The 17207-nt window shown below is 50.0% G+C and overlaps 1 protein-coding gene and 1 pseudogene across 1 annotated transcript; both read left to right on the top strand.

The window, feature by feature from the left end:
• The first annotated feature begins 951 nt into the window (after positions 1 to 951).
• Positions 952 to 1000, top strand: LOC112424906 (U7 small nuclear RNA; annotated as a pseudogene).
• Positions 1001 to 2273: 1273 nt separating this feature from the next.
• Positions 2274 to 15929, top strand: LOC105471385 (cytochrome P450 2E1-like). The gene is made up of 10 exons (XM_071068876.1): positions 2274 to 2302; positions 4655 to 4871; positions 5766 to 5925; positions 8569 to 8718; positions 9102 to 9262; positions 9670 to 9846; positions 10734 to 10866; positions 14014 to 14201; positions 14626 to 14767; positions 15638 to 15929. Exons 1-10 carry the CDS (start codon positions 2289 to 2291, stop codon positions 15820 to 15822), a joined length of 1527 nt encoding a protein of 508 aa, XP_070924977.1. The 5' UTR covers positions 2274 to 2288; the 3' UTR covers positions 15823 to 15929.
• Positions 15930 to 17207: the final 1278 nt, after the last annotated feature.

The raw sequence follows: 17207 nt of genomic DNA, 5'->3' as shown, positions 1-17207 counted from the left end.
GGAGATCAGGTGTGGATCAAGCATTGGAATGTAGCCTCCTTGTGGCCACAGTGGAAAGGATCTGAGAGTGTTGTCTTGACCACTCCCACAGCTGTAAAGGTAGGGGGAATCCCAGCATGGATCCACCACAGCCACGTAAAACCTGCAGCACCTGAGACCTAGGAGGCAAGACTAAACCCGGACAACACCTGCAAAGTGACTCTGAAGAAGATGACAAGCCCTGCTCCAGTCACCCTCAGAAGCTGACTGGTCCATACATGGCTGAAGCATGAGGATAGTTAGAGACACGACAAAGCTGGCACATGTGCCCATGCATGTTTGGCATGGGTTTGATCCTGGATCCCTTTTTGGAAAATGGTTTCCAGCTCTAGGAGGATTTAAAACTCTTTTAATAGAAATGATAATAGTGTTAGGAACCTGCATGTTGCTCCCCTGTATGTTACCCATATTTCTCCAGTTACTAAGAGGCTTCATTACCACCTTAGTTCCACCTTAGTTCATAAAAAAGCAGTATCCACCAGCTGTCTCACAGGAGGACCTGGGTAGTGAAGATGAGAGTGGGAACTCCCTAGTGAGTAAGGTTCTCAAAGCGGGGAATGAGGAGAGAGGCCATTTCTCCTACTGTCTCCTGTCTCTGAAAAGAAGGAGAAGCTGAAAAACCTGAGGCTAAAGATTAACCCCTCACTGTAACCACATGTGCTCTTAATCTATCACGACCCTTTCATGTGGACCCCTTAGAGTTGTAAGCCCTTAAAGGGGCCAGGAACTCTTTCTTTGGAGAGCTCCGTTCTTAAGATGCAAGTCTGTTGATGATCCCAGCTGAATAAAGCCTCTTCCTTCTTTAATCTGTTGTCTGAGGGGTTTTGTCTGTGGCTCGTCCTGTTACAAGGGCACTGAAGGAAAACACTGCCAACCAAGAATTCTGTATCCAGAAAATATGTTTTCAAAAAGAAGTATTACAGCTCTTTAGAATTTGTCTAGCAGGTTTTCTGGTACCCTCCAGCATTAATTAGTTAGTTAAAATTTAAAACATAGCCTTTTGGCTAAGATCAAATGTCAAAAAGAAAGAGAAATTAAGACATTCTCAGATAAACAAAACCGAGAGAATTAATAAGTTTGTCTTAAGGAATACTAAAGGAAGTCTCTTGGACCAAAGTCAATGAACACTAGTAACTCAAATCCACATTATACACAGAATTAAAGTAAGTGCAAAAACTTTTTAGTAGGTATAAAATGAAACCTACAAATAATAAAGAGAATTAGCATAATTTTTCCTTCTCAATGGGGTTTAAAATATGGAAGCTGCCTTTGTAGGGTGAATTTGGGACTCTCAGTTTTCACTTCACCCACTTCAATGTTGTTTGCATTTGTTAAAAGGAGGTATTTTACTTTCCCAATTAAAATTATCTTTCTAATCTTTATAAACCATTATTTAATTCCAGTAAATCTTCTCTATATTGCTTTACTAGTGAGTTCTGTTAAAATTTTGAAGCACAGATAATTCCCCTACAGTATAAAGTATCCCCAGGCACAGAGAAGACAGGAGTTTTGCAATGGTTTCTAGAATACTGCAATTTTTGTGTGAGAATCTAATATGACACCAAAACTATAGCCTGATTTTATTTGTGGGTATAGATGCAAAATTACTAAAAATACTATTAACAAGTTGAATCCTTAGAGTGTTAAAACTATCACTCCATGAAGGAGTTGGTTGTGATGTGGAACTATGAGGTACTTTTATGATATAACATAAATGTTTATGGTAATTTTATGGTACATTGTGAGACAGTGTTTTCATCTAGCATCATACTAGCAGGTCTACAGAGAAAAATCACGGAATTCTCTCAATCAAAAAGACATTTCACTAACCCAACTCTCATCCCTAATAAACACTGTTATCTAGAGAAAGAAGAAAAGTGTCCCAATAGAGTCACTTCTTTGCCACACCCAGCCAACAGCAGCAGTGACAGAAGCCTGAAGAACTCCCTGCCACAGGCACAGGCACTCTGTCGTCCTGATTATTTAACCTTGGCACAGGCACACGCACTCTGTCATCCTAATTATTTAACCTTTTCCTAGAGTATCCTGCCAATTGGATAGATGCAAAACAAATAAAAGCACTGGCTTCTGAAAAGTACACAGAAATGTCATTATTTTCAAACAACATGTTCCTGTATTTAAAATTTGATGTTGGTTGGACATCTAACAGTATTACGGCCAGAGGACTCAGACCACAGCTGCATCCCTGTGAGGCACAGACTCTCCAGGGCACGCGGGTCCCACGTGGGATGTGCACACTCAGGTAAGCTGCACAGATGAGGCTATCCTCAGCCCAGGGGAGCCAGAGGCCTGCTCTGAGTCTCCACGCTGATGCTTCCTGTTCTCACTCCACCAAAGCCAAGGCTCAATTTCAGTCTGTGGGGAGCTGACTCTGCCCCTCTCAAACACTAGGAGAAGGAATCAGTAAGCAAGGAAACTTGTGGACCCCAATGGCTGGCTGTCTCGGCCAGGCCTGGCTGGGCCCACAACAGGAGAACAGAGTGCAGGGGTCTGGACAGCTCAGTTTTTACCCAGGGAATTGTCCCTGCCACCTCACACTAGCCACTAGAAAGACAGAAGGAGGGGATGTGCTAACCCACCCACGAGCCGGTTGAGTCTACATTGTCAGTTCTCATCTCGAGGGGTACAAAAAACCAGAGAGAAGCAAAGGCCCCTGAAGCTTCTAACAGAGGCCAATGCCCCTCCTTGGTTCAGGAGAGGTGCAGCGTTAGGTGCAGCACAACAAATGACTTGCTCATGTGGCTAACAAATTGTCAAGAGAAAAACTGGGTTACAATGCAATATATAGTATGGAGTCTCATTTTTGTATAAATACAAGTATAGAATGGCATAACTCAAAATCCACAAGTCATTTGGTTGGATTGTAAATGACTTTTATTTTCTTCATTTCTCATCATATTTTCTATTATACATATTCATTGCTTATATAAAACTACAAAATTGCAACCTATGAATTAAGAACTTCTAGGCCGGGCACAGTGGCTCACGCCTGTAATCTCAGCACTTTGGGAGGCCGAGGCAGGTGGATCATGAGGTCAGGAAATGGAGACCATCCTGGCTAACATGGTGAAACCCCGTGTCTACTAAAAACTACAAAAAAAATTAGCTGGGCATGGTGTCAGGTGCCTGTAGTCCCAGCTACTCGGGAGGCTGAAGCAGGAGAATGGCGTGAACCCAGGAGGTGGAGGTTACAGTGAGTCAAATTCGCGCCACTGCACTCCAGCCTGGGAGACAGAGTGAAGAGAGAGACTCCATCTCAAAAAAACACAAAAAAACCAAAAAAACCTTCTATATATTGCCAGTTAGAAGACAGAATGAAAAACATTCTCTTCATTCTAACCACACACACAAAAAAGCTCCACAAATTACCTACAGACTACCTTCATAGAAGGTGGAAGAGGGCCTGTATGAAGAAAATAATAAATACATGAAAGAAGAAACTAGTCAATGTTGAGCTCTACTGTGTCCCGGGATCAACAAAGACAAGATATCTTTAAAACCATCTTCCAGGCCGGGCGCGGTGGCTCAAGCCTGTAATCCCAGCACTTTGGGAGGCCGAGACGGGCGGATCACGAGGTCAGGAGATCGAGACCATCCTGGCTGACACGGTGAAACCCCGTCTCTACTTTAAAAAATACAAAAAACTAGCCGGGCGAGGTGGCAGCGCCTGTAGTCCCGGCTACTCGGGAGGCTGAGGCAGGAGAATGGCGTGAACCCGGGAGGTGGAGCTTGCAGTGAGCTGAGATCCGGCCACTGCACTCCAGCCTGGGCGGCAGAGCAAGACTCCGTCTCAAAAAAAAAAAAAAAAACCAAAACCAAAAAAACCATCTTCCAAATTTACCCTAATGTAAAACAAATCCAATAAAACCCTAATGTAATTTTTTAAGAATTTAAATTTGTAATAATTCCAAAGAATAATTTTTTCTTAGTTTTCTACAGCCAGAATATATAACTTTCTAAAAAATAAAAACAGAGATTAACTTTCACAGAATTGGTCCATTATTTCTTTCCTTTTATTTTTCTTTCATGGAATTTTCCAGTGAATTTGAGAAAGTGGAATAGAATTCCAATGTTGAATTTTCCTTCTGGCCCCACTCATGTGGCAGGTGGGTGATTCAGGTACTATTGGGGGCTACTCAGACAAACCTCCTCATCAGACATCAAGAGGCTGTTGCACCAGGAGGGCCGGTACCCTGTCTAGAGGTGGCTGGGATGTGGTTGATCTTGTATTACATTAAACCCTACTCCAAACAAATTCATGGCAATACGGCTGGAGTTCCCCTTTGTCCAAAGGGCAGGACAGTCCCTCACCCCACGTTCTTAACTATGGGTTGGCAACATGTCCCTGGATGTGTTTACTCGCACACTGTCAGGTGCTAGCAACCAGGGTGTTGACATGGCCCAGCTCCGCCCTCACCTGGTCACTGGCTTGAACCCCTGGGGGCCACCACTGCGGGAATCAGCCTTCGAAATGATGGCCAACAGCAGCTAATAATAAACTAATAACTTGGGCTACACGAGAGGGAAGAAGGCGTTGGTTGGTGGGTCACCCTCCTGCTCGAAACACAGTATAAAAAGTCCTGCGTTTCCACAGGATTGTCCTCCCAGGCTGGCAGCGGGACCCCAGCGGCACCATGTCTGCCCTCGGAGTCAGCGTGGCCCTGTTGGTGTGGGTGGCCGTCCTCCTGCTGGTGTCCATCTGGAGGCAGGTGCACAGCAGCTGGAATCTGCCCCCAGGCCCTTTCCCACTTCCCATCATCGGGAACCTCTTCCAGTTGGAATGGAAGAATATTCCCAAGTCCTTCACCCGGGTAAGAGAAATAGTGTTGATTTGAGGGAGAATAACTCAGGAATTGGATCTGGTATGTGTGTATTCAACTGCTTTGCAGACAAATTGTGGTTGTTCAATACCAGCCTGTTGTGAGTTAACGGAATTGATAGCATGTTGGAGCGACACTCAAAATGTGTCGCTTGCGGTGCAGCTGGAGCCCGGAGCCCGCGTGCCAGGCCCTGGAGGCCCCCGCCGGTGACTCGTCCTGGGGCTGATGATGGGCAGGCCGGCGAGGCCGGGCTGCTGCGAGGCCGGGATAACCGCGCTGGCGGCCAGATGCGCACCCGCTGGGCGTCAGCCTGTGTTTGCCAAAGCAGGAGATGAAACGTGAAGTGTTGGGCCAGCCCCTGTGACACCAATACCTGCCGCCTACGACTGTTGTGAACACTGAATGGGCCAACAAATCTAAACGTTAAATGAACTGATAAAGAACGCCCTCAGCATGGAGCAGGCGCGGGTGTTCGCGCTCTTGGGCGTGCGCTCTGCGGGGCGCCGGCTGGCGGCGGGCGGGGGGCGCCGGCTCAAGCTCGGGCTCCCGCGCCGGAACCGGGTCCAGAACCTCGACTCCAGAAGCGGGCAACTGGGCGGTTGGTGGGCGCGCCTTAGGGAAGGGAGTTGAGCCGGAGTCCGCGGAGTTGCCCGAATCCAGGCGGGTGGGGTGCGGGGCAGCTGGAGCCCCCCGCGCGCCCTGCAGAGGCAGCAGCGTCTTGTGGGGAGGGTCTCCCCCACCTCGGGCTGGACAAAGGCAGCCTTTCCCCACGTCCCTCTGGGTTCTGTAGAGCAACAGCAATACCCGCCTGGCAGGGGTGTGGCTTAGAGCCCCGCACCTCCTCGCCGGGCCGCGGGCCTGACTTCCAGCCTCGGGTCTCCGCAGCTGGCCCAGCGCTTCGGGCCGGTGTTCACGCTGTACGTGGGCTCGCGGCGCGTGGTGGTTGTGCACGGCTACAAGGCGGTGAGGGAAGTGCTGCTGGACCACAAGGACGAGTTCTCGGGCAGAGGCGACATCCCCGCGTTCCACGCGCACAGGGACAGGGGTGAGTCCGCGTCCGTGGCACGGGGCGGGGGGCGCATACCACGCCCCGGGACAGTTACGGGCGCCAGCCACTTTGGCGATGACCAAATACTAAACTAACAGTAATGTTACAGTAACAGCATCCGAAGGATGATATCGGGATTCGGGCGATGGCCCTGCGCGTTTCCTGCGGCTGGAGGCGCACTGAGTCGCCCAGGAGTCCGGCCTCTCAGCGACGGGGCGAGTTCACAGGGATGGGCGGGGCTGCTTCTGAGCAGGAGTCGCCTCCCGCACCCGCACCGCTCCGCCTCTGGGCCCGCAGGCTCCTCCTGGGAGCGCTTTCGCCTCCTGTTCAGCCGCCTGGGCACAGGTGGCTTCGTCCCCCGAGGTCCCCTCACCCACGCTGAGGCGTCGGAAGCTGCGGACACTGCGCGCCTCGGGGCTTTGCTCAGCGGCAGCTGGTGACCTCCAGAGAGGGAGACTCTGATGTCCCGCTGGGGGGATGTCCTGAGACCGGGAAGGGGGAAGAGACCCACTGAAATTCCATCTCCCAGCCTCACCTCTGCTGTCTCCTCCACATTTCCTGTCTCCAGAGCCCCGAGTTCAGCAAATCCAGAAAGCGGCCTGTTGTCTCTCTAGGGAGAGGAAGGTTGGGGTCTGGAGGTCTGGCTCGTCTTTATCTGAGCATTCTCCCAGCCTCCTGGCTTCAGACCCCAGCGAGGCGGGGCTGCCGGCCGGCTCCCCTCTTCCTGCTTGCAGACCCGGCCTGCTGCTGCTTTCTCCTTCCTCGCTCCCTGCCCCTCGGTTTCAAAGTAGATTAGAAATAACACGGTGTGCCACATGGAAGCCTCTAGTTCCTCCTGAGTCAACTTTGATGACGAGGCTCCAGAAAACCTTTGGCATGCTGTGTGGGATTTTTACATGGTGAGCTCACGCTCTTGCCCTATTTAGTTGTCCAGTCTACATTCCTGAACATTGTGAACATTGAATGGGCCAACAAATCTGAAAATTAAACGAACTGATAAAGAAGGCCGTCAGCACAGAGCAGGCGCTGGTGTTCGCGCTCCTGGCGTGCGCTCTGCGGGGCGCGGGATGGCGGAGGGCGGGGTCCGGCTCCAGCTCAGGCTCCTGGGCCAGAACCGCGTCCAGAACCTTGTCTCCGGAAGCGGGCAACGGGCTGGTTGTATCACCATTAGTGGCATTTGGTTTTCCTTCTTTTACATTGTGGGTTTGTTTTGCTTCTCTGGGGTTGCCAAAAACAAAATTAACCATCTCAGACCTTGTCGTTAACACAGGAGGAGCATTACTGGAGGAGGCCCTGGGGTTCTGTGGTTGAGGAGCTCAGTTCTGGTTCCGGGGAGCCCTTATCTGCCACCCACGGGTCCAAGGCACAGTCTTAGGCAGCAGGGCGGGGAGCCGAACTCACATCAACACAGATCGGGCCCAAGGGGACTTTGCTGCCTCTGCCTGGGGGCTCTAAAGCTTCATTTTCACATGAGGCACAGGGCTCAGACTGGCGGAAAAGTAGCAGCGCCCTGGGCATGGGCTGCACCTGGCCGTTGAGGGACAATGATGGAAATATTCCTCATTAGCACAAAACTGAGCGCAGTCTGTGTGACAACGTGTCAAGGGAACTGCACACATCCTTTCAGAAAAAGTTCATAAAACGGAGAAAGCTTCGTTCCCAATCTAGATTTTTAACCTGTTGAATGCTGTCTAAATGGGTCATCTCGGGGTGCCCTCCACTCAACATGACCACGTCTGCCCCCTGCCCCACCTGTCTCCTCAGTCCTTCCTCCACACCTTTCAGGATGAGATGAAGCCCTCAGTCCAGCTGCACCCCTGCCCCACCCACCTTATCTCATGTGGCCCCGCTCCTTTCAGGCCGGACAGCCTTGCTTCTGGAGCACGTGAGCACAGCTTTGCCAGGCACTTTCTGAGTGCCCTGCAGGCGCCTCCTAGGAGAGGTCAGTGGTCAATCAGCTAATGAAGCTGCGTAGGACATGACCCTTGTTTACTGCAGAATGCCCAGAGCTGGCAGAATGTCTTATATGCGGGAGGTACCCAAAATGTATTTATCCAGGAAGTGATGATGGATAAGAGGAAGACAGAGAGCGAGGGAGAGAGGGGGAAGGGGCCCCTGAGGTGTAAATGAGCTGTGGCTGGGAGTGTGCAGGGAAACAGGGATAATTTCAAGGTTCCTATCTGGGGGAAAATAAAAAGGTTTATATTTCATTGAGATAAGGGTGGGAATAAGTGAATACTTATTCCCTTATATAGAAAGGGAAAGAGGTGGGAGGTGTTCTTGGAGCAGCCATATGTGGTTTTATGTAGCATGGGGAGACTCAGCAGAAAGGAAAAAGAAAGAAGGCAAATTGACAGCATGAAGAAGAGCACCCAGGAGAGGCTACATGTGGTGAAGGAACCACAGTGCAGACTGAGGGCCCCAGAAAGGCTCCTCCCCACCCAAAACCTGACCAGTGGCCGGTGCTGGCAGCTCCCAGGCTGGGACGTCCCTCTGTCTCTCTGTCTCTCTGTCCCTCTGTCCCCTCTGTCACTTGTTTACACCCCTGCAAACCCTGCTGTGCTCTCCCAGGCCCTCTCTAGCCCGCTTCTCCCCAGAATGGGTACTTGGAATAACCCTCTCCTGTCCCCTTTGCCTTAGGAATTATTTTCAATAACGGACCTACCTGGAAGGACATCCGGCGGTTTTCCCTGACCACCCTCCGGAACTATGGGATGGGGAAACAGGGCAACGAGAGCCGGATCCAGAGGGAGGCCCACTTCCTGCTGGAAGCGCTCAGGAAGACCCAAGGTGCGTATCTGCTGCAGGGCCCAGTCCTCATGCAGACCAGGGGAGCAGGGAGCCCTGGCTGGGACTCCTAGACTGCATCTGAACCACAGGGACCTACGGACAAGGAGAGGGTCACGTGAGTCCACAGATACTGTGTTTTAGAACTCTAGTTTCCAGCTACACAGTTCAGGGAGCAAGGGTGGCCATTAAACATGTGACTTGTATCCTAGATACTGTCGAAAAGCAAAGGAAACTCAAACAGGTTCAGACATTCACTATCTTTTGTAAATCGCCAGTTATCAGGGCACCTTCTCACAGGCCTTGGTGAACCTCAGCGGGTGACTGAGCCGGTGGAGGAGTCTCCTTGTGCCCATCTTCTGATTGCCCCGACTGCCTGTTTCTAGGCCAGCCTTTCGACCCCACCTTCCTCATCGGCTGCGCACCCTGCAACGTCATAGCCGACATCCTCTTCCGCAAGCGTTTTGACTACAATGATGAGAAGTTTCTGAGGCTGATGTATTTGTTTAATGAGAACTTCCAGCTGCTCAGCACTCCCTGGCTCCAGGTGAAGCCACTTTCCTCTTTCATCAATCATCAACTGTATAGTTTACATTAGAAAAAGAAGGAAAATTCAGGTTATATGTGATAGACAGGCCTGCAAAAGCCAAAGAACATAGCTTCAAGGGGTGTTTGATTAGACAGCCCAAATATTACTCCCAGAGTCATCTCTGGGGCCCTACGCACCCCCTTTCCTAACGTCAGGATGAGTAATGACCTGTGTGTGCACATTTGCCGTGCAGTGTGCACTGCTGAGGAGAATGGTGCCCAAGAAGGACACTGTTGACCCAAAATATTCCAAATAAACAATCATTACAGCCACCAATTCAGGTTTGGAGAATGTGTTGTTGTTCTAACACACAGAATTATGTTGCATCCAGAAGAAAATAGTAAAATATTTTTTTCCCTCTCTAGCTTTACAATAATTTCCCCAGCTTACTACACTACTTGCCTGGAAGCCATAGAAAAGTCATGAAAAATGTGGCTGAAATAAAGGAGTATGTGTCTGAAAGGGTGAAGGAGCACCTTCAATCTCTGGACCCCAACTGCCCCCGGGATCTCACCGACTGCCTGCTTGTGGAAATGGAGAAGGTAGGCTCGGCCCTCCCATGATGTGGGCTCTCCGGGGTGGGCAGGGAGTGCACGATTTCAGATTTACAGTGTGACCTGCACTCGCTGGTGTCCAGGCCTTCCAGCGCAGCACGCTCTTAGTTTCACACACACACTCTTGGCTTCAGCATGACCACTGGACGCAAGTCAGCCTGCCTGGCTGCCAAGCTGGCCTGGGGCTTTGGGGTGGTGTGGGTGGGCCCCTTAGCCCTCTCCAGGTCCCGCTGCTCAACCCTTTCTAGTCCACAGACTTTGAGAATTGCATTTTGTCTGAGGAGAAGCCCTCAGCCTTCCTTGTGGGCATGTACTCCCCAAGTGCACAGGTGCAAGACTTCCAGCCCTCCCCAGCTTCATCCACCTGCAGCCGCTCAGGACCCTGATCCCCTGCCTCCTTCCCAGCTTGGAGAAGCTTCTTGTGTCCTTGTCTTGTCCTTTCCTGTGGCTTGTGGCTCAAGAACAACATGTGGAGCCCACCCTGATTTCCCGGGACTGTCTGAGCATCTCTTCTACCAGTTTGGCCCCTCATGGCAGCAGACACTAGCCCTGTAGCAGGAGGGGTCAGCAGGAGCCGTTTAGCTCCTGCCTGAGCTATGACCAAGGTCAGGGGGATGTCGCCTCTCCCAGGGTGGCCCTCATGCTGTTGAGGGAGACAGAGCCCTGTCCTGCCCTCAGCAGGTTTCCAGGGAGCCTCAGTTTCCATGGCTGTGCGGGGGAGACGACCCTGTCTGTCACAGCTCCAAGTCACAGTTCCGCTGGGAGAGCCTCTTGGACACTGTCTCCTGTGTCCCTGTGGAGCTGGGAGGTGGCTGGTTCTGTGCTGAAAGGAGACAAGCATCCCCTTCTCCTCCTGTCTGTCTCTGGCATCACAGGAAAAGCACAGTGCAGAGCGCTTGTACACAATGGACGGTATCACCGTGACTGTGGCCGACCTGTTCTTTGCGGGGACAGAGCCCACTCTGAGATATGGGCTCCTGATTCTCATGAAATACCCTGAGATCGAAGGTAGGCAAGTGACTGGAGGGACACTGTGCGTGCAGATGCATCTCCCTGGATGGCCAGCCTTGTGCATTTTAGGCTGCAGCTTTCTGTTTGAAGCTGCTTGTTAACCCTCACGGTGATGTGGTGAGATGGCTGGATGCACTGCTTTGAGGGGAGATGTTACTGTCTGTGCTGGACACCTGGTACTCTTGTACACTAGTTGGTCCATACCCCACGAAGAAGCCCCTGGTTGCAGGAAACATCCCAACACCAGAGTGGAGAGAGGTGGCAGGGTCTGCATTCTGCTCCATAAATAACCTATTTATGACAGAGAAGATAATGTCCCAGTTCCCCCGAGTAAGACCTGGTCTTCTAGGCAGAGCAGGTGGGGAGGTTGGAGCTGGAGGGGAGGGTCCTTGCTGGGGCATCTTCCTCAAATGCAGATGTGAGGAGGGAAGTCCAGGAAGAAGCAGCTACAGCTGCCCTGGACCCTCGTCATTCCTTCCCCAGGTCTCCTCCCAGCGGCACCTGGGGCAGTTGGGACTCGGTGCCTGGAGGAGGTGTGAGGGGTGTGGGCCTAGGTGGGCAGAGGGTCGTGCCCTGAGAAGCACCCATCTGGGCCAAGTAGAGGTGATGTGAGGGCACCCGCATGCAAACAGGCCAGTCAGGACTGGCTCCAAGTAAAGGGCAGGAAAGGGAGCTGCAGCCTGGCTGGAGACTGCCCGGGGGCCCAGAGCCCCTGCCTCTCGCTGGTCTGGACACAGGGCTGGGCAGCCTCTGCCCGAGGCAGTTCACAGCCAGAGTGGTGTGTGCCGCCCTCCTCAGAAAGCTGCTGCTAATGGTCACTTGTGGTCTTAAGGCTCGTCAGTTCCTGAAAGCAGGAATTACAGGCTATGAAGTTATTTCCCCCAAGAAAGTCGACATGTGACAGATCCAGGGTCAGACCCTAGGCTTTTCTTGTTCTTTGTTCTTATTCTTCCTCTTTTTTTTTTTTTTTTTCTTTTTTGAGGGGACAGGTTCTCACTCTGTTGCCCAGGCTGTGCAGTGATGCAGTCATGGCTCACTGTAGCTTCTACCTCTTGGGCTCAAGTGATCCTCCCACCTCAGCCTTCCAAGTAACTGGGCCACAGGTGTGCACCACCACACCCAGCTGATTAAAAAATTTTTTAAAAATATTTTAGCTGGGCATGGTGGCTCACACCTGTAATCCTGACACTTTGGGAGGCTGAGGCGGGCCAATCATGAGGTCAGGAGATCAAGACCATCCTGGCCAACGTGGTGAAATCCCGTCTCTACTAAAATACAAAATAAGTAGCCGGGTGTGGTTGCATGCGCCTGTAGTCCCTGCTAATTGGGAGGCTGAGGCAGGAGAATCACTTGAACCCCGGTTTCACTGAGTCGAGATCACGCCACTGCACTCCAGCCTGGTGACAGAGCAAGACTCTGTCTCCAAAATAAAAATTTTTGTTTGTAGAGACAGGGTGTCACTACGTTTCGCAGGCTGGTCTTGAACCCCCGGGCTCAAGTGACCCTCCTGCCTTGGCCTCCCAAAGTGCTGGGGTTACAGGTGTGGTCACCATGCCCCATCCCTGGCCTTTGCTTTTTCAATCACATGGAAATGTGAAGGGTCAAGGAGCCAAAACTTTAGGGAAGGAATCATTGCATGGATCTGCAGCGATTATAAGAGAACTTTTGACTACTCTGCACTAGGGGAACCATGGACTCAAAAAATGTTTTAAATTATTACTTATGAGGAGGTTCCAATATAGACAAAAGGAAAATAAATATGATTGACATGCCTATATCTATTGCCAAACTTAACATTTATTAACATTTTGTGATACTTACGTCAGAACTCTTAAAAAGAAAACGTGTTAGGGCCAGGCACAGTGGCTCACACCTGTAATCCCAGCACTTTGGGAGGCTGAGGCAGGAGGATCACTAGGTTAGGAGATCGAGACCATCCTGGCTAACACGGTAAAACCCCGTCTCTACTGAAAATACAAAAAATTAGCCAGGTGTGGTGGCGGGCACCTGTAGTCCCAGCTACTTGGGAGGCTGAGGCAGGAGAATGGTGTGAACCCAAGAGGTGGAGCTTGCATTGAGCCGAGATCGTACCACTACACTTCAGCCAGGGTGACAGAGCAAGACTCCATCTCAAAAAAAAAAAAAAAAAAGAAAACGTGTTCCAGAGCCAGCCAAAGTCCACCTCCTCACATCTCCCCACCTCTTTCCCCCAAGATGGTTCCAGAATTGCTGTGTGGCTTTGCACCTTTAACAGTTATTAATTATCAGCAGAACATTCATATTATTGCTGTATGTGTTTAATATTTTACCTGGGTACTGTACATAAAATTTCACAGCTTGTTTTTTTTTTTCACTCAATGTATGATGACGTTCCATAGGAAAGTCCAAACACGGGAAGTCTAGGCAACTTGCCCAAGGCATCTGTTACCTCTGTCAGAAAGACAGAGACTTTCAGACTTCAAGAAGTAGACCCTGCATGTCTGATTCTGTTCTGTAAACCCCCTTCATACTCAGAAGCATGCAATAAACCAGCCGCAGGTAGTTACCAATGCAAAGATTTCCCTCCTAGAAGAAATGTCCAAAACATGTTCATTTTTCTGTACTCTTGACATGAAGAGAAGAACTGAATAAGCCATCATCAGCTAAGATAATGGATGCCAAACATCCTGTAAATAACCTCAGAGTTTAGCTCTCACCAACATTTTGGAGAATTTTCCAGTAATTCAAAGGACCTAGGGAACCATAAGTACTGCTTAGAATGCTCCATAAGTATCTTCTGGGTGGGTAGGGGAGTGGATGGGAGGGTGGATGAATAGGTGGATGGGCAGATGGTTGGATGAATGACTGGTACGTGGATGAATGGGAGGGTGGATGGATGGGTGGTTGGATGGATAGGTGGGTGGTTGGATGGATGGGTGGATGGCTTGTTGGCTGGGTGGGGTGGGTGGATGAATGGGTGGGTGGGTGGGTGGTGGATGGATAGAGGGTGGATGGATGGATGGAGGGGTGGATAGATGGAGGGGTGGATGGATGTGTAGGTGGGCAGATGGTAAAAGGGTGATTGAATAGATGGGTGGATGATGGGTGGATGTCCAACTGGCCAGGAACCAATCCCTTAAATTTGTCCCATTCATATCCTGGCAGAGAAGCTCCATGAAGAAATTGACAGGGTGATTGGGCCAAGCCGAATCCCCGCCATCAAGGATAGGCAAGAGATGCCCTACATGGATGCTGTGGTGCATGAGATTCAGCGGTTCATCACCCTCGTGCCCTCCAACCTGCCCCATGAAGCAACCCGAGACACCATTTTCAGAGGATACATCATCCCCAAGGTCCAGCGTGAGCCTGGAGCACACAGCATGAACGCCATCCTATCAGCTAATCGCCTTCATGCCAGGGAGCAGGATGGGGGCCCCAAGACCCCTCCCTTTGGCAGGGGTGACCAGAGAGGTGGAGGAAATCTGGAAAATGCCTCAGCAGTTAATGTCTGGGACTGTAGTGAATTCTAATGCCAGGAACAAACAATCACAACCAGCCTTGGGGTTAATCCTATGAGAAGATTAGGGCTTTCATCTTCATTTAGACCTGACCCCTGACTGCTTTCTATCTAATCCTTCACTAAGCAACTCCCTCAGCTGGAAATATACTATCCTCTATTGCATAATATTCAAAACAGCATTCGTCACTGGGGGTTTCTAGGTGAAAGCCCACATTTTGTTAACATGACTCACTGAGACAAGTCTTTGTTTCTTACAGGGCACGGTCGTAGTGCCAACTCTGGACTCTGTTTTGTATGACAACCAAGAATTTCCTGATCCAGAAAAGTTTAAGCCAGAACACTTCCTGGATGAAAGTGGGAAGTTCAAGTACAGTGACTATTTCAAGCCATTTTCCGCAGGTGAGAACGATCAGAGGCAGCACCTTCCCTAGAGGAGCAGCCCACACTCCTCATGTCCACTCCACGTGTGCTCTGTCCTCGTCCCAGGCACCCACTGACACCCCAGACCTCACTGTGTGTCCTGTTTCTATTGACAACATGACCCACATGTACTCTTCCCTGTTCAGCAGGGAACATCTTTCAGCAGCAATCCTGGGAATGAAGTGTTGTAGGTGGATTTTTTCCCCAAAGACTAGATATTTTACATCATTCATTGCTAAATTCTGTTCCTATTTTAACAAGACTTAGTGAAAAGCTCTCAAAGCCATATTATCCAGTTCTCCCTAATTGTAAACCAGAGCTACTAAACAAAACCTAAGCTTTGGTTACCTAGAATCATCACAGGAAGCATCAAAGCCTTCCTGGGATGTGACTCAGTGACTCTCTTTGAGGCACTTGTCCTCCTTCCCAGGGCCTCATCTTAGGGATTGTTGTGGGAAGATCACACAACCAACTCCATACTTTTCACACCCAATGCTGGGGCCCCAGCTTCTAACAGGGCCCTACTTCCCTCCTGTAGGCATCACTGGTGAGCACTGGGGGTGGCTTCTTTACTGGGCAGACACTGTCTTCCCAACTTAACACGGGTTTTGCAATTGAGCTCTGGATAATTGAGGTTGATGAAGGCTGGTCCCTGAATTAGTCAGTGTCGCTGGTATTCTTCCACTCAAGTACATTCTGTGCTTCTTTTAATAGACAGAGAGGAGTGAGTCCTGCCTTGTCATGGCCGTTTGCCCACTGCCTCCTCCCCGCTTCCCCTAGTCTCACCGTTAACACCGTCGTGTCTCTGAAACTCCCTCAGTGTCTCATCAATACCATTGTTACTTCTAGGAAAACGAGTGTGTGTTGGAGAAGGTCTGGCTCGCATGGAGTTGTTTCCATTGTTTTCTGCCATTTTGCAGCATTTTAATTTGAAGCCTCTCGTTGACAGAAAGGATATCGACTTCAGCCCTGGAAACATTGGGTTTAACTGCATCCCACCACGTTTCAAACTCTGTGTCATTCCCTGTTCATGAGTGTGAGGATGTCGCCCTGATCCCTCCGATTTCAAACAAGTTTTCAAATGGTTTGAGGTCAGCTTTCCTCAAACCTATTCCTTTCTTTGCCTATGAATATTTGAAAATAAATATTTTCCCAGAATATAAATAAATCATCACATGATTATGCTACCTGCACATGAAGTCATGGAATACCTTAATTGTTAAAGTGATTCTCACAGAGAGAGGTTTTTGTTTGTTTGTTTGTTTGGTTGGTTTTGGAGACAGTTTCACTCTTGTTGCCCAGGGTGGAGTGCAGTGGTGCTACCTTGGCTTTCTCCAGGAGAAGCTAAAAGAGCAGACTTACTGAGTCTTCTGGCCTATGTCTTTCTCCTGTGCTGAATGCTTCCTGCCCTCAAACATCAGACTCCAAATTCTTCAGCTTTTGGACTCTTGAACTTACACCAGTGATTTGCCAGGGACTCTCAGGCCTTCGGCCACAGACTGAAGGCTGCACTGTCGGCTTCCCTACTGTTGGGGTTTTGGGGCTCAGACTTGCTTCCCTCCGTGTCCTGGGTTCAAGCGATTCTCCTGCCTCAGCCTTCCAAATAGTTGGGATTACAGGCACCCACCACCACACCCAGCTAATTTTTTGCATTTTTAGTAGAGACAGCACTTCACCATGTTGGTCAGGCTGGTCTCGAACCCCTGACCTCAGGTAACTCGCCACCTCAGCCTCCCAAAGAGCTGGGATTACAGGTGTGAGCCACCATGCCTAGCCAGAGAGAGGTTTTAAATATATGTTTCTTTTAATATTAAATTGTAATGTAAGTTTCATGTTACTGAAAAGCTCTTCAATCTAGGATCAATCACTTCAGTGTCAGAAACATATTGAGGTGGGGAATTTGTATTAGTCAGGTTTCTCTAAAGGGACAGAAACAGTAGGATAGATGTATATATGAAGGGGAGTTTATTAGGAGAATTGACTCACACGATCACAAGGTGAAGTCCAACAATAGGCCATCTGCAAACTTAGGAGCAGGGAAGCCAGTCCGAGTCCCAAAACCCCAACAGTACAGTGCAGTCTTCAGTCTGTGGCCAAAGGCCCGAAAGTCCCTGGCAAACCACTGGTGTGAGTTCAAGAGTCCAAAGCTGAAGAACTTGGAGTCTGATGTTTGAGGGCGGGGAGCATCCAGCATGGGCAAAAGATGAAGGCCAGAAGACTCAGTAAGTCTGCTCTTTTCAGCTTCTCCTGCCTACTTTATTCTAATCACATTAGCAGCTGATTAGACGGTACCCACCCAGGTTGAGGCTGGGTCTGCCTCTCCCAGTCCACTGACTCGAGTGTTAATCTCCTTTGGCAGCACCCTCACAGACACACCCAGGGACAAGACTTTGCATCCTTCAATCCAGTCAAGTTGACA

This window comes from Macaca nemestrina, chromosome 9, assembly GCF_043159975.1.
Source record: "Macaca nemestrina isolate mMacNem1 chromosome 9, mMacNem.hap1, whole genome shotgun sequence".
NCBI classification, from domain to species: Eukaryota; Metazoa; Chordata; class Mammalia; order Primates; family Cercopithecidae; genus Macaca; species Macaca nemestrina.
Note: the sequence above shows the minus strand (reverse complement) of the source record. Positions and strands in the feature narration are given on the sequence as shown.